This window comes from Antechinus flavipes, chromosome 3, assembly GCF_016432865.1.
Source record: "Antechinus flavipes isolate AdamAnt ecotype Samford, QLD, Australia chromosome 3, AdamAnt_v2, whole genome shotgun sequence".
Classification (NCBI taxonomy): domain Eukaryota; kingdom Metazoa; phylum Chordata; class Mammalia; order Dasyuromorphia; family Dasyuridae; genus Antechinus; species Antechinus flavipes.
Window position 1 is genome coordinate 16,919,072 of NC_067400.1, and position 23,817 is coordinate 16,942,888.

General features: G+C 46.4%; 1 protein-coding gene and 1 long non-coding RNA gene across 6 annotated transcripts in view; one reads left to right on the forward strand and one right to left on the reverse strand.

The window, feature by feature from the left end:
• Window positions 1-14,801: 14,801 nt before the first annotated feature.
• Window positions 14,802-23,389, reverse strand: LOC127552826 (uncharacterized). Of its 2 annotated transcripts, none has more exons than XR_007951584.1 (5): window positions 21,809-23,389; window positions 21,492-21,696; window positions 17,689-17,756; window positions 17,102-17,210; window positions 14,802-17,013 (listed from the first exon to the last, which is right to left on the reverse strand). It is a non-coding gene; the product is annotated as an uncharacterized LOC127552826 (long non-coding RNA). The 2 variants fall into 2 exon arrangements; XR_007951585.1 differs by having other exon boundaries at window positions 21,492-21,639; window positions 21,747-23,389.
• Window positions 23,389-23,817, forward strand: part of MLF1 (myeloid leukemia factor 1) — a 50,902-nt gene continuing 50,473 nt past the window's right edge. For 3 of the 4 annotated variants that reach the window (XR_007951583.1, XM_051983086.1, XM_051983087.1), the window contains exon 1: window positions 23,659-23,797. Coding sequence is in view for 3 of the 4 variants with exons in the window: in XM_051983086.1 (XP_051839046.1) it covers window positions 23,751-23,797 (47 nt within the window). In the remaining variant the exon portion in view is untranslated. Of the gene's footprint in view, window positions 23,798-23,817 lie in introns of all 4 variants that reach the window. The other variant, XM_051983088.1, reaches the window with a different exon arrangement.

Here is a 23,817-nt window from a genome sequence, read left to right on the forward strand (position 1 = left end):
AGCCACTATGAACATTTTTGCACATGTGAGTCCTTTTCCCTCTTTTTTAATTTCTTTGGCTTACAGACCCAGAAGTGATCGTGCTGGATCAAATAATACACAGTTTCATAGCCCTTTGGGCATAGTTCCATCTTGCTCTCCAGAATGGTTGGATCATTTCACAACTCCACTATAGTGTAAATGCTTTTACAAAGTAATCATGCCATTATAGGCATCTAATGGTCCCATTCTGAAACATTCATTTCTTTTTAGTCCCCTGTGGTAAAGCTGATATGCAAGATCTCCCCACCTTGTTCTACCTTTTCTCTTCTCACTTGCAAATAGATTGAAAGATCAGTAGAGACCAACTGCCATATTGGAATTCTTGGTTGACTTGGATCTAGTAAGGATCAGGGCAAATTTGATCACACATGAGATCATAAAACCAGATCTCAATTAACTTTGGAGATTCTCCTGGAAGAATTCTTTTTTCTTTGTGAAAATCAGGAGTATCCCTGGAATGAGTTTGCCTAGCATATATAGTAGGTATTTGATAAATGTTTTTTAACTGCATTATTAATATCTAGCTGTTGTAGAAAATAGTTATATAAAATAATTATATAAATATTTAAACAAGTCTATTTCCTCAAATCAAAATGAAATAGAACATATTCAAACTGACATATTTTTCTGGGTCAGTTCAAAACATTTCAATTTTCCAGGGCATGTGTGCTCTCACTGACAGGAGCACTTGCTCCAGGAATGGAGTTTACAACCCATTCTTGCTCATAGGGTAAAGAAATGTAATGAATCAAAGTGGACCCGATTGTTAAAGGAAACTCTGTAAGCTCTTTGATTATTTCTTTGATTAATGTGTAGTCCTCCTCAAGCAATTTAAAACTCTGCCCAAAGGACTAGCAAACTGGGCATAGCCTTTGTCCCAGCAGGGTTTCTACTGGGCTTATATCCCAGAGATCTTAAAAGACCCAAAGGGACCCTCATGTGCAAAAATGTTTGTGGCAGCTCTTTTTATAGTGGCAAGAAACTGGAAACTGAGTGGATGCCCATCAGTTGGATAATGGCTAAATATTATGGTATATGAATATTATGGAATATTATTGTTCTGTAAGAAATGACCAGCAGGAAGATTTCAGAAAGGCCTGGAGAGACTTACAGAGACTGATGCTGAGTGAAATGAGCAGGATCAGGAGATCATTTATACACGGCACCAACAAGATTATCTGATGATCAATTCTGATGGATGTGGTTCTCTTCAATAATGAGACGTTTCAGGTCCATTTCAATAGACTTGTAATGGAGAGAGCCATCTGCACCCAGAGGGAGGACTGGGAACTGAGGGTAGACCACAACATAGGATTCTCATCTTTTTGTTGTTATTTGCTTATTGTTTTTCTTTTCTCTGATTTTTTTTTTTTTTTTGCCTTTTGATCCTTTTTCTTTTCTTTCTTTCTTTTCCCCTCACACAGCATGAGGAACACGGACATATGTTTATGTTTCACCTATATCCCATTGTTTGAGATAGATAGATATATATATATATATATATATAGTGAAGGGGAGAAAGGGGAGGAGAGAGAAATATCGGAATACACGATTTGCTAAGGTGAATGTTTGCCTGTATTGGGGGGACGTATAGTCCCCCCTTTCCTCTGTAGCCGAGTTAGTTTCCGACGGCTCCCACGAGGTCCAGGGTCCAAAGCTGGTAAGTGTTTCGGGCCTTTCAGTCCGAGTCCTGTAAAGTCAGGGCTGGCCGGCTTTGCTTCGGAAGGGGCTCGCTGACGTCAGGGGCCATGACTTGTGGGTGAATTGGATTTCCACGTGGCCGAGTTGCCGAAGGCCCGCAGCCTCACTCCCGCTTCTTGAGTGGTCAAAGCCAGGTAAGTCAGGGGACCGGGACCCGGGGGGAGGGGGTGATGTGGGCGTCCTCGGAGTGCATTGAGCCTCCGTGGCCGGGACAAATCGCTGTCCCCCGGCCGTGTCACCTCCGGGGACCGCCCGCCAGAGTCCTCGGCCAAGACGTCTGCCCGGTGATGGCCGGAGCCAGGGTGGAGAGCTGGGTGGGCAGAGGCAGATCGGCTGCCAAGGGGCGAGCCCTCCCCGAGCTCCCCGTGTGCCCCGAAGGTGTCCGCGCCCTCCGAGCAATCCTACGTGTCAGGCAGCCCTGGAGCTGTTCGGATCCCACTGGACCCTCCGATCAGGAGCCGCTTTCCGCATTAACACTCGGGGACCAGCTTTAGGCAAGGTCCTGGGGCCTTTGGGGCTGGGAGGATGCATTCTGCTCTCCCCGCGCCCTCAGCTTCCTGAGATGGAGGTGGTGGACTTACCCATGTATAGATTCCACCCCGGCCGGAAGATTGGCGCGGAGACCCTGGTTCTGTCTGGGACCCTCGAGTTGGCCCTGTCCTGGTCTCCTTCCTCAGGGCAGCAGACTGGGAGGAGGGCCGGCCCTGCGGGGGCCCCTTCTGCTCTAGCGCCCAGTGTCGTCCCCTGGGCCTTCAAGTATAGCTCTTGAAAGGGGTCGAAAAACATTTTTAGTTTCTTGACAGCCTGGGGTACCTGCGGTCCTTAGCGTGAGTCACATTTCTCCGGTTTTGTGGGTCGGAAAAGCAGGCTCTGTGTTCCCACAAGCCGCGGGAAGATATCTGAGCCAGAAGAGGAAGCCGTGATGCTTGCTAGTCTAAGGCCAGTTATCCTGGCCACAAGTCCGCCTTCGTTTGGCCAAGGAAGTCTAAGGCCAAGATTTGGTCCCAAGTCGGGCTGATTTGAATTCTAACCTTCAACGGGATTCAGATTTGAAGAGAAAAGCACTAGTTAAGTAATGGCCATCAGATTCTTTTACTCCCAGCATAGCATTAGTTTTTGCCTGAGAGCTTGAGGTCCCCATTTGGAGCCCCACGCACAAAACTGCGGGTATTTTATACAATTCACAGTCCTCCTTGCAAGAAAGGGGAGCATGATCCCAGAGCCGTGCCCACCCTTTGAGAATCCCCAAACTAAAATAATCATCTTCTACTATCATGTCTGATTTGTGTTTTTCTTAATATTTATCTGTTCCATTGGATAAAATGTGCCCATTTTCCAGGTCCCCAAGGACATCTGCAGCAGCCATATAACAAGCTCAAGTTCTATTCTGTATAAAGCCTACCTCTAAAGTTTGGCTTATAATCAATCAATCAACATAGCTTTATTTTTTTCCTTTCTTTTTAAAAAATATTGTTTTATTAAAAAAAAAAAAAAAACATAATGGAGGGGCAGTTCAGTGGCTCAGTGGCTAGAGCCCCAGCCCTAAAGTCAGGAGGACCTGAGTTCAAATCTGGCCTCAGACACTTAACACTTCCTAGCTGTGACCCTGGGCAAGTCACTTAACCCCAACTGCCTCAGCAAAAATAATAATAATAATAATAATAACGGAAAAAAGAAAAACAAAACAGAACAGAACATTGTCAAGGGTCCAGCAGAACATCAAGGAGCATTCAAAACATATAAGAATAAATTACCAAAGAATAAAATTGAAAATTTTTTTCAAAAGAATAAATTATCAGTCCAAGAAAGTATATATAATAGTAGAAGAAATTATATTCATGTGTCCATCTTTTTTTCCCTCCTTGTAGGTTTTCTTTTGTTCTCTGCTGCACACTTTTTTAAACTTTATTCTTTTTTTCCCTTTTCATCCCCTCCATCTCCCTCAAGCAGGCTATAATTAAACACAGATATATGATCTATACATACACATACACATCTGCTCACACACACATATACATATAAATTCACATCCATTCACAGACCCATGCACATATACATGTCACATACACACTTACATAGAGCAAAATGCAAGCATATCTACATAGACACATATATACACGTGCATTAACTCATATGTAAACATGCATCTAAAACAGTATTAGTATGGCTGACCTACGATGTGGATTTCTCTCTTGATTGAATCTTTGAGATTGGCTTTGTCCAAGACTAATGATTACTACCCATATTTTTTTCCTAATAAATTATACTCCTGATCTTTGTTGTAGTGTTTGTGTGTATCTCATTCTTTCCTATCCCTGCTAACTCTTCTGCTTTAATTCTGCTCTTTAACTTGCCTTGCTATTACTTGACCTCCCCCCACCTATGGATCCCTCCTTTGTCTTCTTCCCTCACTCTTTGCTTTCCCCTCTGCCCATCAGCTCCTCCTTATTTCTTTATAGATTTTGGAGGGTGCTATACCCTTTGTGGTATGTAGTGTTGCCTATTGAACCCATCCCGATGTGAATGGTTTTTCAGAACTACGAGCCCTTCTCCTCCCTCTAAGGCTTCTGTATCTGTTCTTCTGCACCTCATTTGTATGACATAATTACCATTTTTACCTTTTCCTAGGCAGTTTTGCTTTTTAGAGTCAGATCATATTCAATTTTTCTATCTGGAAGAGCTACCCAGTTGCTGATATCAATCTTTAATAAATATATGGTATACATTTCCATATAAAAAAGCATAAACAATTGTCTATGTTAAACTCCTTGAAATTGAGCTTTGATGTTGGCTCTTATATGTTAAATTTTCTATTGCATTTGGGTTTGGTTGAAAGAAAGTCCTGAAAATCTGCAAGTTTGTTGAATGTCCATTTTTTTTCATTCAATATTATAATTTTGCTGAATATATTTTTGGCCACGTTCTTTTGATTTTCAGTAGATATGATTCCAGGGCCTGCAGCCTTTTATTGTGACTGCTGATAAGTTCTGTACAATTCTAATTGTAGCTCTAGCGTATTTGAATTGTTTTTTTCTTGTTTCTTGCAAAATTTTCTCTTTGATTTGGAGATTTCAAAATTTGACAATAGTATTCCTATATGTTTTCCACAAAGGATCTCATTGAGGGGGTGATTGGTGGACTTTTTCTATTTCTACTTTCCCCTCATGTTTTATCACTAGAGAACAATTTTCTTGGATTATTATGTCAATTTTTTTGTCATAGCTTTCAAGTAGTCCAATCATGCTTATAATTTCTCTTCTTGATCTGTTGTCCCGATCTGTTATTTTTCTTACCTTTCACGTTCTGTTCTATTTCTTCATTTTTATATTGTTTTGTTGTTTTTTAATCTCTTGCAGCTTCACTGGCTTTCTTTTGTCCAATTCTAATTTCAAAGAATTATTGGACCCCTGTCCTGGTCCAAGTTATGAAAACTGTCTTCTTTTCTTAGAAACTTATTTTTTCATAATCTTCTTGCTTTTCAGGGAAGGTTTGTATTTTTCAGGTTTTTTTAGTTTTTCTTCAGTGTCTCTCATTTGATTTTCAAATTCTTTTCTGAATTCTTTTATAAATCTCTGGGCAGGAAGTCATTCCACAGTATTCTTGGGATAGAAACTTTTTTACTTCCGTGTCCTCCTCTGAAGATGAACCGCGGTCTTCCCTGTTCCCATAGTGGGTTTCTAGGGAGGGGTTCTTTCTTTGCCAGTTCATTTTTTATGAGAAATATTAGTATAAGCCCCTCTAAACATGGGATGGAGGGTTTGCCTCAGTTCTCCCCCAGACCTGGAGCCCCAAACCAAGAGCTCCCCCTCCCTCCTGTAAGTGCCGCAGCCAGGCCCCGCCCCCTCGTCCCTCCCGTTGTGCTGGCCCCGCCCCTCAGCAGCACAGCTGGGCCCCGCGTTGCTCATCAGCCGAAGTCCCCTCAGTCTTCGCGGACTCAGACCCCGCCCCCACAAACAATCCCGGAAGTGAAAGGCCCTGTGGTCCCCCTGAGGCTCCAGCTTATGGGGGGAAGGGAGGGGCTTTACGCGGTTAACCCCAGCCTGGGCCTTTCTTCAGATCGGGTCCTACCGGAGGGCCCTGTTCTGTTCCAAGGCTTCTTGATTTTCCGTCTATATTCGCCCGAGACACAAATTCGTTCTGTTTGTGGGAGGAATCGGGAGAGTTCGCAACTTAACCACGGCTCCGCCATCTTCCCAGAATCCTCCTCTGCGGCCGCACAGCTTTCTGGAGCTGCGCATGTTCTGGGCCCAGCTCTGTCCCAGGTGCTGAGGACACCGAGAGCCCGTCCCCGGGACGCTGACCGTCGGGAGTTGCCGGAGCCCCGTGGCACCGATCCTGTGACTGACAGAAGCACGGGCATGAACAGAACCCGCCCCGCAGGCGGCCTGAGACACTGAGCCGGAGCCCCGGGAAGGGAGCCCCTCCCGGCTGCCGCCCCCACCCTTCAGCGCCCTCAGCGCCGAGAGCAGATTCCCTTCTCTGTCCCGTTCGAACTGAGGCCCCAGCCGAAGGGCCCGTTATCCGGGGATGGCTTGGGCTGGTTTAATTTTTATCTGTTTTCTCTGCTCCCGGGATGGGTTTGCTCCTATATCCTGCCCTTTTGAGCAACCAGCCAGTGGTGGGAGGGTGTTATAAGTTCCCTCAGTATTAATCTCCACTGGAGACCCTGGTTCCCCCGAAGTGGGAGGCCCCGAATCACCAACACTTGAGCTGTGGGGAGCAGACATAAACCTAGTCCCAGCGGGGCAGTAGCCGAGGGAAGGGGCGAGTTCCCAGCTTCTTGCCCTCCTGCTCTTTTCCCACTGCCCACCAAGGCAAAAATGGCCATCTCTTTTGGAGCAGGATTAGCTGGATCCCCAAACAGAGATCTCGTCTTACCACGGAGAAACGGAACCATTTTTTGCATTAAGTGGCCCGGCCACACACACACACATCTCATACACACACACGTATATATATAAATGAGATATGTGCATATTTAGATGTATGTAACGACACACATGGATCCATACAAATAGATGTCCTCATATACATTATGTCATTTCAGTTGGAGCAGGGACAGCTGGGAAGAGATCACTAAGGGCTTCATGGATGAGAAAGCACTCAAGCTGAGCTTTGAAGAGCCAACTAGACCTTAAGAAGCAGCGATAAGGAGAGGGCGCTTTCCAGGTATGGCTGGGAATAAGCCGGTGCAGAGGCATGAAGGCAAATGGAAAGCCCTATGTCCAGGAAGCTAAAACATTGAGTGTTTGTCACTAATTCCCACTGCAGTTGATGGTTCAACAAACTTTTAATACTGCGTGCAAATTAATATGACAGCATCATTAGTTTCTTCAGCTTATTTGCCTGCAAACTGGGGAGATTATCTCAAGAGAAATAATGTAATGATTGGAGAAAAGGGTTAAATTACCAAATAGCCATAGGAAAAAAGTGTGATTAAAAAGAAGATCCCTTTGAATTTGACACTTTGAAAGAATCGCTCTCACGTGGCTGGCAATGGCCTGGATGATGACTGAGAATTGATGAGAAGGACGCTGAAGGTCAGTGCATTTTGTATTTGTATTTTGTATATTCTTATTTCCAATATAACCTAAGCTCCCAGAGGGCAAGGTCCCTTTCATTCTTGTCTTTACATACAAGTCTCATTCAAAGAAGTTTTTCTTTGAAAATAGGAGTATGGGGGCAGCTAGTTTGTACAGTGGATAGAGCACCAGCCCTGAAGTCAGGAGGACCTGAGTTCAAATGTGACCTCAGACACTTGACACGTTCTGGCTGTGTGACCCTGGGCAAGTCACTTAACCCCTATTGCCTCAGCAAAAAAAAGAAAAGAAAAGAAAATAGGAGTATACATGTCATACAGCATAAAAAAGATGTATTCATCATATTGGAAAATTTTTGAGTCAAACAAGTTCAACATTATTCACCAAAATATGCATAAACCCCCAAAAAATCCCTCTTGTGCATGAAGAACTCGGGCCGAACAACTTCCAATCATCTAGCAAACACAAACCACAGTCAGGCATAAAGACACATCTATGGAGATGACTAGGACTGTGGTTCGTGGGCGAAAGGAGGTAAGTGGGATGGAGAGATAGGTGGGTGGCTAGATAAGAGATCTGTTGATTGGTTGGTTGTGGTCTTTTGTATTTTTTGACACCATGGTCAGAACATTGGAGTTGCACTCTCTGCCATAGAGTCTGAGAGCTCGGAAGTCTAGCTGAAGAAGGGACCTCAGCATCCAGTTCTTTAGCTTGCCAGGAGATCTCCACGTGCTTCCTGAGATAATCCAGATGGAAGCGATTCAGGCCCCTGGCACGGCACTGGTGGACTGCGGGTTTCTCGGGTTTGCAACAATGGAGTCGTGCAGCAGCTCCCTGAACCTTCAGTTGGGAAGGACATGAGGTAGCCCTTTCTCCCACACTTTCTTTCGGAGCTCTTCCACTCACTGAGTTGGCTCTGGCAATGTGTGCAGCATCTATGTGGACCATCCTGGACAGTATACTGCCAGGGTAAGAGAACTTATCCTCAGCATTCAGAACTTCTCCAGCGGCTGCAAAGGACATAAACAATCCCCGTCTAAATGGCGTGGTTCTGTCTGGTGGAGGATTTCCTGTTTTCTTGGTGATGTTGGGCTCAAATCAACACAAGCTGCAGAGAATTGATCCATATTTCATTGCATCCCAGTCTCTTTTTAATGAGACAATTGGGGTTCAGTGACTTGCCCAGAGTCACCCAGCCTGGAAGTGTTGAGTGTCTGAGACCAGATTTGAACTAAGGTCCTCCTGACTTCAGGGCTGGTGCTCTATCCACTGCACTTCCTAGCTGCCCACATCTCAGTCTCAAAGCCTGCATTGAGGGTGTGATCATCTGCAAACCAAAAAAGTCCTGCACCCCCTTCTCCCTCCACCTCAGTCTTGGCTTGCCCTCCTTTCAAGTTAAACAGTTCACCATGAGTGCAGTAGTGATGTTGTTTTTGTGTCTGACGATCGCCAAAACATCATGCTCGTAAACAACTCTGCTTCCCCTTGTTGGTGACTGAAAAAGCTCAAGGGCTCATCCATTATCTAGAACCTGGGCAAGAATGCTGCCATGAACCTGATGCACAACGCTCAGAAACATTTTCAGGAAACCCGATTTGGCCCAAATTTTTCACAAGGCCTCCTCCCTGACAATGATGAAGGCCTTGACGTTGGGGACAGACCTCTGTTCCGCTCCTGTGTTCCTCCTAGAGTTGTCAGGCAGCAAACACCATATCAACTGTTCCTTGACCCTTTCTAAAGCCACAAGGGCTCTCAGGGAAATGATCATCTTCCGGGTGAAGGATCAGCCTCCTAAGGGGGACTCAGGCAAGACTCTCAAAGATATCCCTGTTTGTCCCAGAACAATCCCTTTCCTCTGCCTCCATAAGGATGGAGCATGGAGCCATCCTTGAGCTCCTCTTGCCACATAACCTGGAACATCTCAGTTAGCTTTTGTAGGGACAGCTGCCCTACAGATCCCAGCCAGAAGAGAGTCAGCGTGGGCGCCTTGTCACACCAGAGGAGCCCAAGGACATTCAGAGCTGCTTCTCCAGTCGGAAGTTCAGCCAGAGAGGGACTGACTCCAGCCTGAGGTAAATGGTCACTGACTTTGACTTTGATTGGTGGCAGTCTGCCGAGAGCTCCAGAGAAGAGTTGGGCTCCAGGATCACATCCTCGTCACTGAGCAATACGGCTCCTTCAGAACTGGGAGTAGAGACAATGGCCCACAAATAGCCATTGTTGGGGCATATAAAGTGCTTTTGATTGTCACTATCAGTGTAAAACTGAGCTTCGTCTGCCTTTTTTATCAAGGAAAGAATCCTGCATCTCTCCAAGCTTTGCTTGTGTTTTACATTTGATGGAGTGAAATGCACTCTTCTTAGAGATGGGTCGCATGGCTAGTGAGTGTGTGATGCTGTATTTGAACTCAGGCCCTCCTGACTTCAAGCCCCACACTGTCTTTCCTCGATGACCTGCTCAGGATCACTCAGCTAGTATGGGTGAGCGAGGCAAGCTTATGGACCCAGATGGTCTGGACGGCAAGTCCAGCATCATTACTGTAGGCTGGCTCCCAACAAGGTTTTATATTGAACAAGAATTGTTTAGCATGGAAATTAAAACAAAGACTTTGCTTAGGTTCTGCTCCCATTATCCCAGAATTACAGAACCAGGACACTGAAATTGGCTCAGCCTGACAGGTCTTCCAGCAGGACTGGGCTCGTGGCACTGGGCTTGCAACATTGGGCTCATGGCAGGCCGGATTTGGATGCTGAGGATTACTAATAAAGAGTCAACAGTCTTGCTCGGGCCCTATGGGCTTGTGGTCATCTCCCTGATCTGGCTTATCCCGGTGAGGGTTCCTCCCACCATCTTGGTATGACCATATAAATCAGACTCGGGGTAGATCTCAGCCAACTGGACCCACCACCACTGACACAACAACAGGAGGATTAATAACTGATAGTCCCATGAGGCTTTGGTGTTTTCAAAGCCTTTTATTTACAGCAGGAAATGGGTTTGAATCCTGATTCCCCGATATCAGGCAGTTCCCTGCTTCTCTCTGGACCCTCATTTTCATGATCCTCACAACCTCTAAGGTCCCTCACAGCTCTCCTTCTCTGATCCCACAACCTTATGTTCTACAAGTTGTATCATCCCTACTTACAGATGAACCTATTAGGACCGAGAGAAGTTAGTCACACAGCTAATAAATGTTGGAGAGAGGATTTGAATCCAAGTCTTTCCTGATTCTGTCCACAAAGGCTTCACTTAGAATAACCACCGGCCCTGTGCTCCTGAAAGGATCTGCTGACAGACTCAGGCCATCCACTCCACCCCCATCCTGGGTGTTCCACGCCACAAAGCCGACAGCCGTGGATCACCACCCAAATGACCAAGAATTAAGGAGATAAATGAATCCCCAGTGGAAATCATTGTGGATCTCATTAGTTCAAGAATAACATACCTGAAGACTTTAATTAAAAAATAATATTTACTCCCAAGAAATGAGACTTGTCAGGTTTTTGCAGAAACCATAATCTCAGTTATGCAAAATTGTCTTTGACGGAGACAGATATCATTAATCTCGCTGGCGAGTCCCCGCAGACTGACAGTCCTTAGAGCATCGCAGTGATTTCCTGCAGACGCCTTTTTATCTGCACAAAAGAGCTATAACTCATGCAGACACGAAGCCTGCAAAGGTCTGAGCAATTAGAGACATCCTTCTGCGAAAAACGCTGGCCCTTTATCATGGGAGAGCTCCTCATAATGAGTTTATTCTTTAATGGAGCCCCCCATCTCAATACTATCCCCCCAGATTAACAGAGGCCAGAAACCCTCTGCTTTTTTTCTGTTAAAACAGTGTACGCTGTCAGCATGTCCTCCAGAAAGTCTGGAAGAAGCTGCTTCCTCTCTAGTTTAAGTCGGATTTCTCATAGGACTGCCTCTTTAAGCCATCTACCAATGGACTAGAATTCTACTCACCTAGAGAAGTAGTCCATAAAAATATGAAGGAATAGTCCTCGAGGTCAGAGACTACATCTTAGAAGGATCAGAGATTTAGAGCTGGAGATTTAGAAGGGTCCTTGTAGATTATCAAGTCCTCTCCCCCCCTTTTACAGATAAGGAAACTGAGGTCGAGGCCAGGATCATTCAGGAAGTAAGTGGAAGAGCTGAGATTTGAACTCAGATCCTCTGTAAATCCAGGACCTATTCCACCGTTCTACCTGCCCCCCAGAAACACACACAATCCTGACAATTCCTTGGCCAGCTGCTGACTTCACGTCAGCCCAGAAGCGCCAGTAGGGAAGAGTTACTGCCCTCTCCATGGTTGTGCCCCCAGACTGAGCCCCTCATTACTCCTCTTATGATTAGAACACTCCCACCACCTCTTACTCTCTTTAGCCCTGTGCTACTTAATCATCAGCTCTGCAAGACTAACCTACCCCCCCCAAGTTGTTCTTGCAGCTCCCCTTTTTCATCCCTGTCTTGCTCATGCCCCACTCCAACTCTACCCAACTTGGCTTCCAGGTCGCCAGCATCCCTGATCACCCTTAAGAACGATGGTGGTACCTTCTATTACTCCCAACACACACAGAGTGAGTCCAGACTCTCCCTTTGTCGTCCCTACTCAGCCACTTCCTTCCCCCTGAAGTTCCCTCTACTAAAAATTTTTCGCCCAGCAGAGAGCATGATGGTCCCTGGTCACTCACTCAAGAAATTCAACAACTGGCTCATCATCTTCCTCTCCTTCCTCATCCTACCCTCTTATACTAGGGGACGTTAGCATTCATGTTGATGCCCTATTCCCCCGGTACTTCATGTCTTCTAAAAAGTGACCTCCTCTCATCATGGCCCACAAGGGCTCCTCTTCCTTATCCAAAACTGACATTTCTGTATATATCTGATCTGAACCTCACACCATTCTCTCTCCTTCTGCTTTAACCCCTCTTAAACATGATTTTCATCCTCTTTTCTCCATCCCTTAGTATGTTTTCACACCATTATCCCTCTTTTTTCTTCCTTCCCAAACTTGCTCCTAAATAATTAACCAATTCAACGTACATGATCCAACTCTCAGTTTTTGTCCCACTCCTGCTCATACCATTCCATCTTTCCCTATGCTTTAACCCCTTTTAAACTTGATTTTCATCCTCATTTCTCCATCCCTCAGGATGTTCTCACACCATTATCCCTCCTCTTTTTTCTTCCTTCCCAAACTTGCTCCTAAATAACCAATTCAACTGCACACAATCCAACTCTCAGTTCTTGTCCTGCTGCTGCTCATGTCTTACCAAACTCAGTTCCTTGATTGTGTTCGCCATCTGTCCTCATTGTTGGCAAGCTGTTCAACAGACCTGGAGGAAGGTGTGTAATCAAGGAAACCCCACGGCAGCAAGGTGATCCTTTTACTCCCCCCTTATTGATTCCCCACAAGAAGCTACTCCAAACTTTTCAGCAGATTCTCGTCTCTTACTCTACTGAGAAAATGGCCATTCATCATGAGTTCTTCTCCTTTATTGAAAAATACTTCGTTTGCTTGCATTTTGTTTTCTTTCTCATTTTTCCCTTTTTGATCTGATTTTTCTTGTGCAGCAAGATTATTGTATAAATATGTATACATATGTTGGATTTAACATAAATTTTAACATATATAACATATTTTGGATTGCTTGCCATTTAGGAGAAAGGGGGGGGAAGGAGGGAAAAATTTGGGATACAAGGTTTTGTAAGGGTCAATGTTGAAAAATTATCCTTGGATATATTTTGAAAATAAAGTTTTAATAAAAAAAGAAAAATACTTCAACACCATCTCCTACTCTCTTTTCCTTTCTTCCATGAGTAGGGCTTCATAAAAACCAAATAAGAGAATGTTTTTGGGAAGAGGAAATAAAGGATAAAGTCAATTGCACCAGAAAGGTCAAGGAGGATGATGAGGTAACCCTTCTCCTGGCCAAGATTAATTTATTCTTCTACTTGGGTCCTTGATCCCAACTTCTCAACTGTCTCCAATCTTTCTCAAACATTTGGTCTCTTTCTGTTGGTTTCTACCCTGATGTCTGTAGCCATTCCCAAGGACAAAGCCACTTAATTTTCCCCTACTTCATCTCCAACTTCTCTCTCTTCCCCGTTTCCCAGCCAAATGACAAAAAAAAATTGTCCTCCCTCATTGCCTCCATTTTCTCACATCTTCCTCTACCTTTTACAGACTGCCACATGCCTGAAATCGCTCCCTCCAAAGCTACCAGTTCTCTCTCCTTTGCCAGACCTCAGTCTTTCCTTGTCTTCATGCTTCTTGACCTCTTCTTCTGTCTTCTCTGGCTTTCTCTTCTGGTTCTCCTCCCTACCTCATTTTAGCCTTCTTTGCCAGCCCATCTTTTAGATCCCACATCCCTCCCCCCAAGTGGTTCTCTCCTGCTCTCCCTTCTCTGTTTTTCTGTTTATGAGGTCGTCTTGGCAACCTCATCAGCTCTGGCCTGCTAATGATCATGGATCAGTGTCCAGCCTGCTGATTCAGTATCTCACCATTTCATTAGTGGACATTTCAAAACTAGGCGCTCTAAAGATACCTCAACCTCAGAGAACCATCACCCAGCCCCCAAACTCCGACAGCTTCCAGACTTTCTTCTTTCTGTCGTGAGTCTCCCAGGCTGATCATCTTGGGGTTCTCATTTCTTCAGTCCGCGAATCTGGCCAGATCTTGTGATTTCTATCCTCACTGCCCTTTCAGACACAGATACTGCCTTAGTTCATCCCCTCAACATCTCTTCCCCAAATTCCACATTGATCCATCATCCAACAAAGCGGGGGCTGTGAGTACATTATTCACCTCCTCACTAAACTCTGGTGCCTTCTGGTTTCCTTTTGAATCAAATATAAATTCTGTGATGGGCTGAAGCTTGAGTTGATGCACTGAGGTCCCAAGCACGTGAGGCTAAATAGCAATTGGACAATACTCTATTAATATATGCTTGGAGAAAGAATGGCCCCTCCCATTCTTTGAGTTTTGGTGTGTTGTATAGGAAATGACGTAGAGAGGATTTGGGTGGGTGGAGAGAGAGTCAGACTGCTGGCCGGGTTCCTGTTGCAGCTGCACACATTCCTATCTCCATCCCCCTTCTCCTCTACAAAGAATAAAGATCGAGGATTTTCCCTTAACCTGAATTCCTGCCTCCGGCTGATTTTAAAATAAGCGGTCATCACAAATTCTTCTCTGGCTTTTAAAGCCCCCCATGACCTAGAACTAACCTTTTTTTAGCCTTTTTATATATTTCATTTCCCTCCCTCTACAGTTTAATTAAAATCACTTTCTCTCTTTTCCTCCACTATATCCCATCTCCCATTCCTGTCCTTTGCATTGTCTGCCCTAATTGCCCTTCATCCTTCAAATCCTCCCTTTTCCCAGTTCCCTAACTGACTACCTTGTATTTTTCTGCATATGTTTATATATGGAAAGGTCAACAACAACTTTTTCTGTTTGTTTCTGTATGCCCAGGGCCCAGAAAGGTGTCTGGTCCTTAATAATTGTACAAAGAAGACCATGATAAGTGTTTATTTGAATGAATAAATAAACAGAAAAAATAAGCAAAAGTCTACAAGTTTGCATTTGGAATAAGAGGGAATAATTTTGCTTTGAATAATGAGCTTCATATTATCATTAAGCTAATATGCTAATACTATGCTAAGTATTTAGTCCCATACATCTTTTCTGGAAGACTTCTGTTACTAGGGGAACCTAATTTATGAATTATTGAACTATTATTAAAACTATTACTTAAATACTGTTTGGATTTTTTTCTTTCTGATGCTTTTAATATGGTAATTAAATTTTAGTCCAAAGGAAAAGTGATCAATCAAAATCTTCTGTTGCTACAGGAGAACAGAGAGCACTGGCAATATTTACCAGGACTCCAACGATGGAAATGGAGCTGGAGATAAAAATGGGCTGAAGCAAAACCAGCTTCTCTTTGGTTGATCCCGTTTATACAGAACCTCTTGAATTGGGTTTGAGCACAAGGGATCTCCACTAGGGAAAGAAGCAAAAGCTATAAACAAGTACTTTCTAACCCTAAGTTAGATACTGAGACAGAGACTTTGTCCTTGGTGGTAGAAAGGAGAGTTTTACTCAACTAGATGGCTTCTCTGTGTCCTAACATCTTTAGACAGGATGGCTTTGCTTATAAAATTCCCATGAATCTCCCACATAGATGGCTCTTGACCAGTGGATCTTCTCCAAGCTCACCAAGCTCAAGCAAAGGGCCCTCCTTTCCTCTCATCCTGATCCTTCTCCTTCCGAAGCCAACAGCAGAATTGAAATGTCTTAAGTCATGGAAGGTACTTCAGTCCCCAAAGCCTGGTCACTCACTCAAGAAATTCAAAAAGTGACCTCCAAAAAGCAATGAGGAAATGCCCATCTGGCATTACTTGGCTGTAACAGGTTACAAGTGGGGATTTTCAGAAGAGGCACAAAAGACATCAGAGAAAAATATGGCTGAAAAAAAAGCCAGTTTCTTAGCAAGAACTAGAGAAAAAGGATGGACAGTCCATTCGCTCCATTGGAGTTCATGCATTCGAATAAGGTTCCTAGCACATTCGGTGGACTCTCTCTAGGGAATCTATTGGAAAACATGGAGAGCTAAGTGAAATGTCCTTGTCATTGGATTGATCCAAAGAGCCAAAGCTTCTCCTCTCCTAATATGGAAATGGTGGGAATGACATGTTACGGACATGGGCGATAGAGCCCTTTAGACCTGGCAGGTGTCAACTAAGTCATTATATCCTTCCCTGCTGACCGGAGAAGTGTTTCTGGATGATGAGGTGGGCTGTGGCTATCCAAGATAAGTACTTCTAGAGCATCCCTGGTGAATAGCCTTTCTCTGCTAAGTCTAAGTAACAAGTCTTTGATTAACTGGACATTGACAGGAGAGAATTCAGTTCCTTCCATAGTTGAACCTGAACCAATAGCACAGGCAGGAGTGAGAGCCAGAACAACCCACCATACAGTCAGTGAGTTCAAATGAGAGTTTGATAATGTTTGTTGATTGATTGATTGAACTCCCAAATTGTCCTCTCCCCTTCCTCAAATTACAGGAACTCATTTTCGTCTCTTTGGTACCTAGAACAGAGCCTTGCCCAAATAAAGCTTGTTGAACTGAATTGAATCAGATGCAACAGAACTGGATTCTCAGTTTCTTTCCTCCTTGGGTTCTTCTTCTTCCCTGCCTCCCCTTCGCCCAAATCTATCCCTTCAATGGTGCTGACAGACTACTGGGCTGGCCTTTTTCATTAGCATTTCCCTTGCTCACTTTTTTCAAATTAAAAAAAAAAAAATTCCTTCAAGATCCACAAGGCGTTCCTAACGTTTCGGCTCTTAAAAACATCTAGGTTTATTTTTGAGAAAAGAACACAGACCTGTCACTTAATGTTTTCCAATACAATCACCTTCTCCTTAGAGCAAGGCTGTCTCTGATCCTCTTCCCAGTAGGACCCAAACTCTAAGAGTCTTCCTGAAGATTTCAAAATGACTCAGAGAGTCTTTATCCACAAGCACATAAAACAGTTCTCAAGAATAGCCAGCTTCGGTGCTATTTACCGAGCCTGCTTTAAACTTTTGGACTTGAGCTGTGATCCTAAAACTCCTCATTTTATTGGAGTCACAAAATGTTTCTTCTATCCCATCCCCTGAAGAAACATCGCCTGGAGTTGACATCAAAGCCGCTGACTCAGTAGGGGATGCTTCTCTGCAGAACCACTGTCCACAAGGAGACAAAAACAACAGAAAGATTCAGGAATAGCTGGACATGCATTTGTTTTTTGAAATCGAGCGGCTCTTCTCCTACCTGGGATTTCACCAGCTTCGATGGTAAATGGCCCCGTGTGGGACACCATGAAGCTTTATCTCTCAGCAAAGAGACCAGGGATACAAGATGCAGCTCATTTGAAATTTTCCTTTAGGAGAAAAAACAACAATACAATCCACTTTGTTCCATCCTCATTAACACTCTGTGGCTCTGAAATAGCCACTGTTTCTCATTTTTAACGATCCGTTTTTGAAAGAAAATGCTAAAACATGCCGTTGCCCTTCAACTGGACTTAGCCGGTTTGGGGGCCTTCCTGACCATGTTTACTTATGGAAATGTTCCCATCAGTTGGTCCTTTGTCCCTGGAGTACAATTGTACCACTCCACAAAATGCTCATTTTTTCCAAAATAAGTAAGTTTTCCTAAGTCAAATATTGATATATGACAGGAAGCTCTTGCATTATGATTTCATTTTAGTATTTCATTTTTCTATTAAGTTTTTAGACTTGATAAAGATCTTAAAGCCAGTTAGATAAAAATTACAGTTTTTAAAGATGAGTATAATGTAAAAATATTAGCCATTTAAAAAATTGACATATGAGAAATATGGACAATGCTCACATTACCTGTTTAATTGATGAAATGCTTTTTTCCTCTGTAATCATAAGCTGAGCTGTAAATTGATCCACTTCTCCTGAATAGCAGATAGGAATTAGGCTTTTTAAAAAAGTGTCTAATTATCTATGCCCTTTGACCCTGAAATGGGACCGTGTTCCAAGGAGATCAAAAGCAGAAGGGCTCCAAAGCCATTGTCATTGGTTAGGAAATGCTTATTGTAGTGCCTCAATGTGATGGAGTATCACTGCATTGTAAGAAAAGATGAAGAATTTGGGGGTTCCAGGGAAGGCTCATCAGGCCATAGACAACATGTCAAAGGATGCTGGATCTGCAGCCCAAGGACATGGGTCTGAATCTTGGTTCTGATACTATTTGGGTGAGCTTGGGTTCCTCGGGTTTCTGATTTGTAAAATGTGAGGATGGGACTTGCTGACTTTGAAAGCCCCTTTCAGTTCTAAATCAGCCAGGTGATTTGATGGATAGAGCACGGATAGTCATCCGGAAGACCTGAATTCAAATCCTATCTCAGCAGCTCACTAGTTGTGTGACCCTGGGCAAGTCACTTGACCTAAGACTACCTGACTCATCTATAAAATGGGAATAAAATTAGCATCTGCCTAGAGAGAATTCTGGTAAAGCATTATGCAGACCTCAACATGTATAAATGCTATTATTAAGCAGATTGTTTACTGACCCAGCAGGATGTCACTTAGTCCAGCTTCAGCTGGTTTTACGGCGCCATGGTCACGTCCCTCCCAGCCTTGACTCATCTGGCCAGTTCCCAGCCCTTCCCGCTGGTGCTGTGAACTGCTGGGGCTCTTCCCAAGCCCACCGTGCCCTCAGACTCTCGGGATTGCTGCCTTTTGTATGCCCCCTTCCGCCCCAGTATTTAGGTGAGTGCCCATCATCCATCATCAGACCAAACCATAGTCGACGACATGAATGCAGGGTTCCAGACTTACAAAGCACTTTCCATCCTCACAAGAGCCCTGGGAACTCAGCTGGGGTGTCATTATTTCCATTTCTCATACCTTTGGAGGTTCTAAGATGAGGTGACATAAGGCCCAGACAATACCTGAGAATTTGAATCCAGATCTTGTATCCAGTACATTATGCCGACAGCCTAGCGCCACATGCTGCTTCCTCCCCTCAGCTCCTACCTCACTTTCTGAGCATAGGCTTTCTGGACCTTCTGTTTATGCAAATAGCTTCATGTGGGCAAGTCAAGGAGGGAGGAAGTGGAGAGGAAGGGACAGCAGAGGAAGGGGCAGCAGAGGAAGGGGCAGCAGAGGGAGGGGCAGGAGGGGAAAGGGCAGCAAGAGAGAAAGGGGCAGCAGGAGAGAAAGGGGCAGCAGGGAAAGGGATAACAGGGGAAGGGGCAGCTTATTAATGCCTGGGGTGCTGAACCCAGTGAGAACCACAGCCTGACACAGAAGCCTTCCTTCAATCAAGGGCTGGTTTATAAAGGTTAACTCTTTCCTTCCCTCTCTTTTCTCCTTTTCCTCTTCTCCTTTCCTTCCTTCCCTTTCCTTTTCTTCTCCCTTCTCTCCTTCCTTCTCCTCCCTTCCTTCACTTCCCTCTTCTCCCTTCCCACTTCTTCCTTCTCCCTTCCCACCCCTCCTTCCCACCTTCCTTCCCTTTCCTCCTCTCTCCCTTCCCACCCTTCCCCCTTTTCTCTCCTCTCCTTTCCTTCTAATCTCTCTCATTTCCATCTTTCCTGTCCCTTTCTTAAGCTAGAAGTCATTCTCTCCTTTCCCCCCATTTCATTCATCTTTTTTCTGACATTTAGGATCACTTTTTCTCCTGGGTGAGCCCTTGAGCAGTTGGCTTAGTGCTTCCTGGGCCAACCTCTGAGGTCTCTGGGTCACCTCCATGACATATAAGGCACTGGGGGAAGACGACAGGAGTATACTCCAGCAAAAGGGATTTTTAAATGAATTTTAATTCCTGAATATCACCATTTCCAGAAGCCATGCATTGTAATCTTTTTTTTAGATAGAGAGGGAGGGCATTTAGCAAAGCGTAGCCAGACTCTGCAAAGCTTGCAATATCATCCATGAGAAGGCATCTTCTCAACTCTTCAGATCTCAGGTATTTTTGTCCCTGTGGTCACTGTGTATTTTGCCTTGGGTCCACGGACTTTCCTCTGCATAGGTTGTAAGTTCATAAGAATTGGGTTAGATTTAGGAGGAGATGGAGGAAAGCATATGTGCCAGGCGAGGAGGGGAGCCATGATGCACAGAGACAGGAAGACTCATCTTCTGAATTCAAATCCAGGCCCAGGCACTTAAGAGCCTCGTGACCCCAGACAACTTAGATGACCCTGTTTGCCTTGGTTTCCTCCTCTGTAGAATGAATTGAGAAGGAAATGGCAGAGAAATTGCCAAGAAAACCCCAGATGGTCATAAAAAGCTGGACAGATCGAAAACAGCCAAACAGAAGATGCGCCAGGCACCGTGCTGTGCACTCTTTCATGATCTCACTCAATCCTCACCAAACCCACAAGGGATAAAAGTAATGTTCCCCATTTTACATTTGGGGAAACTGAGCCAGTCAAGCACTAAGTGCCTTGCCCAGGGTGACACATTGAAGAAGTATCTAATGCTAGATTTGAGCTCAGTCTGACTCCAAGCCTGGCTCCACCCTTTAGGTCACCTGCATGTTCTTTACTAAGAGCTCCAGCCCAGGGTCCCCATTGCGCCCAGAACTGACCGGCTCCTTAGGGGCTGGCTCTCTGGCTGGTCCTCCGTATTCTCCTTTCTTTGCCCCAAGTGACCGCACCAGCTCAGTAAGCCCAGAGGAAGCCGACCGATGGACAGAATAAGAGAGAAACAACCGGCTGGATCGCCTTTGAGAAAGCTGATCCTAAACTGCCCCTGCAGAAAAATCCCTTTTCTTCCCAACGATGCTCTGGGCCCGGGCCGGTGCCCCTCACACTCCGGTTTAGTTATCCATCTCCTCGCAGTCACTTCGCTTCCAATGAGTCGCTGACGCTGCAGCTGGTGTCGCTGGGGGCCGCACTCAAAGCCAAACAGAGGCGACTAAGCCGCTGGCCACAGCTGATGTCGAAAGCCACGGGTTAACATGATCCGTATTCCTTTGGATTCCTATTTATTTTTGTCAAATTTCCCCGTTACATTTTAATCCGGTCCACACTTAGGATTCAGTGAGGAATCCAGATCGGAATCATAAACTCTGCACTTAGGGAAAAAGTCCCAAATAAAACTTTGAGGAAAGCGGACGTGGGGAGCCAGTGGCAGAGTGGAGAGCAAGCTAGGCCTGGAATCAGGAAGGCCCGAGTTCGGATTCGGCCTCTGAGGCCAGCCGGGGATCATGGTCAATTCGCCGAGTCCGTCTCCTGGTGGAGCGAGAATCACTATACACCGGCGACTCCTCCCAATTAGCTGTCCATCTCCTCGCAGTCACTCGGCCTCCCAAGAAGTTGGTGACGTCCCCTTGGCTGTTCCATCCACAGTCGTCCAGCACATGTTAGTCTACTTCTCTGCCCTCGGGCTTGGGGGGGCCGCCTGCCACTGCCCTGTTTGAGCCCTGCCTCTGTCCTCTGGATTGAAGCCCCAGCCCACTCTCTGTAACAGGCGGGAGCTGGGTGCTGGCCCACCTGGGGGATAGGGAGGGAGAGTCGGGGAGGAGGGGTAAATGTTTAACTACCGGCTCTGCCAAAACGTCTAAATTAAAAATAAAATTCAATATGCACCACTAACGGTTTCTCTTCACTCTGTAATCAACAGACCAGTAGCCCAAAGCCCAGGTTGGAGCATTTGCAGATAGATTTCTGAAGAGTAATACTCACTGAACATTTCTCAATGGATTTGGCCTCCGAGCTCCTCCGGACCGGCTCCAGCACCTCCAGAAAACACCACAGGCTCACAGCTCCCCTAACCCCCAAGTGCTGATCAGGCGCACTTAGAGAGACCTCGGGTTACGTCGGGGCTGAGAGACTAGGAACGAGAGGTACATGATATTCAGGGAACTCAGTGTGCAGATGCAAGTCCCACCTGTGAGACAAATGGGCAGCTTGACCCCAGGGGAGGAGGCAAGGGTTCACCTTAAAATGTCTCAGGCCCCTCCTTGGTAAGGTGAACTCCTTCCCCAGGCCTTCCCACAAACCTCCACCTCAGGTCTGCCCCCAAACATGGAGAAAATCAACAGGAATCGGAAATCGGACCTTCTCGCTTCCACTATACTGAGCTAATGAGAACCAGAGTCGTTGTGGATATCAGGGTACTTGATAGGAGGGGAAGCTTGACAAAGTGAGGTCCAGGTATTCCTGAGGAGAAAAAGAGAAAAAAACACGTCAACTTTCCTTTTTCAAAAACAGCTTTTCTCAAAAATGTGTGGCCTGGTGGGGCAGGCGTTAGGGCCTGCTGGGGCAGGCGTTAGGGCCTGGTGTCTGGAACACTCAAATTCAGATCGAAGCAGGTCACGCAACCTTTTCTCAGCCTCAGTCTCCTCAACTGTAAAATGGGGTGATGATGGCGGCTGCCCTACAGGGCACCAACACCCATTCCCTTCCCTTGATGCACACTTTGGGCACATGATGTCGCTGTTACAGATGAGGACTTTGTCTCACAATCATCATCTCAGTCCATTCATTTTAAGGCATTTTTTAAAAAGTACCATCTTGTCCTCAATGGTGTTTGAGAAGGAAACATTCATTTTCTTAAAAACAAAAATAAAACACCCAAACTCCCTAGTGGAGGCTGCCTTGTTTGCTAGGGGACTTGATGGGCCTGCCCTCAGGTTCCCTCCCAGGACTCGAGCCCACTGGACGATGAAATCCGGCTCTCCCTTGGGGACAGTGTCCAAGGCCCAGTGTCTGGGACAGGTCGGCCAGAGGCCGCGTGGCCCCTTGTTTGCTAGGTGACCTGGTGGGCCTGCCCTCAGGTTCCCTCCCAGGACTCGAGCCCACTGGACGATGAAATCTGGTTCTCCCTTGGGGACAGTGTGGGGGGGGGGGGAGGGGAGGCAGGGTCCAGGTCACGAGGCTGGCTGGAGGCTGTATGGCCCCCTTGGGGAGCCAGGTTTCAGAGCTAGGATTTCAGGCTCTAAAAATACCTTGGTGAGCACCTCAGTCCCGGCCTGTCTCTGGCCAGACGCCCAAGGTCCGTGCCTGGCAGCCCCCTCCTGCAGCCATTTCACCCTTCACTCCACGACCCCCAGCCTGCTCCCAGCAGCCCCCAGACCCAGACTAGGAGCTCCTCGTTCCCCACCCATCCGTCCGTCTCCTGAGCCCCGGAACCACATCCTAGGCAGGTCCTAGGAGGCTTAATCGGCCATGGCCTTGACCCCTGACCCCGGGCAGGTTTCCAGGCCCCAGGCCCGCCCTGGGAAGCCAGGCAGCTCGCGGAAGAGCCCGTGAGGTTCGTGGGGGAGTCGGCGGACTGGGGAGTCCGGGGCTAGCTCCGTCCCTGACCACTGAGGTGACCCCGGACTCTGCACGTCCTCCTTAGCAGAGCCACCTGGGACAGAAGCCAGGAAATGCGGGTTCAGATCCCGCCTCGCGCCCCCGGGCTTTGTCTGCCTGCCTCAGTTTCCTCCTCTGTAAATACGGGCCAATGACAGCGCCCCCTCTCCCCCTCCGCCCTGCGTGGGCTCCTCGTGAACTTCTCGTTGTTGCGAAGCGCTTCGCACGACGGCCGGCCTTAGAAAGCGCCGTGAAAATGTGAGCGGTCGTTATCATTAGTATTATCGAGTCCAACGGAAGGAGCAAGAAACTGAGGCCCCGAGACGCGCCCTCCCGCTGTGGCCCACGCGCCACCCTCTCCCCCGCCCCCAGCCCCGCCCCCACCCCGCCGCGGTTTGTGTTGACCGCGGTTGCCATGGCTTCGGAGGAGGTGCTGCAGCCGCGGCGCCCAATGGGGAGCTGGCGCCTGTGTCACGTGCGATAAGCCCCTCCCCCTGGCTCGCGGTGGCCTGGCAGGAGGGAGGAGGAGCGGTTCAGTCACGGCGTCGAGACCTGACAGGGAGGCGGGCTGCGGGTCAGCTGCCCCGGGTCCAGCGAGGTTCCAGTCTGCCTGTGTTCCCCCCGTGCTCACGGAGAGAAGCCACGATGTTCGGGCCGTCGCGGAGCAACTTTGAGGAAGACCCCTTCTTCTCGTGAGTTGGGGGAGGGGCGT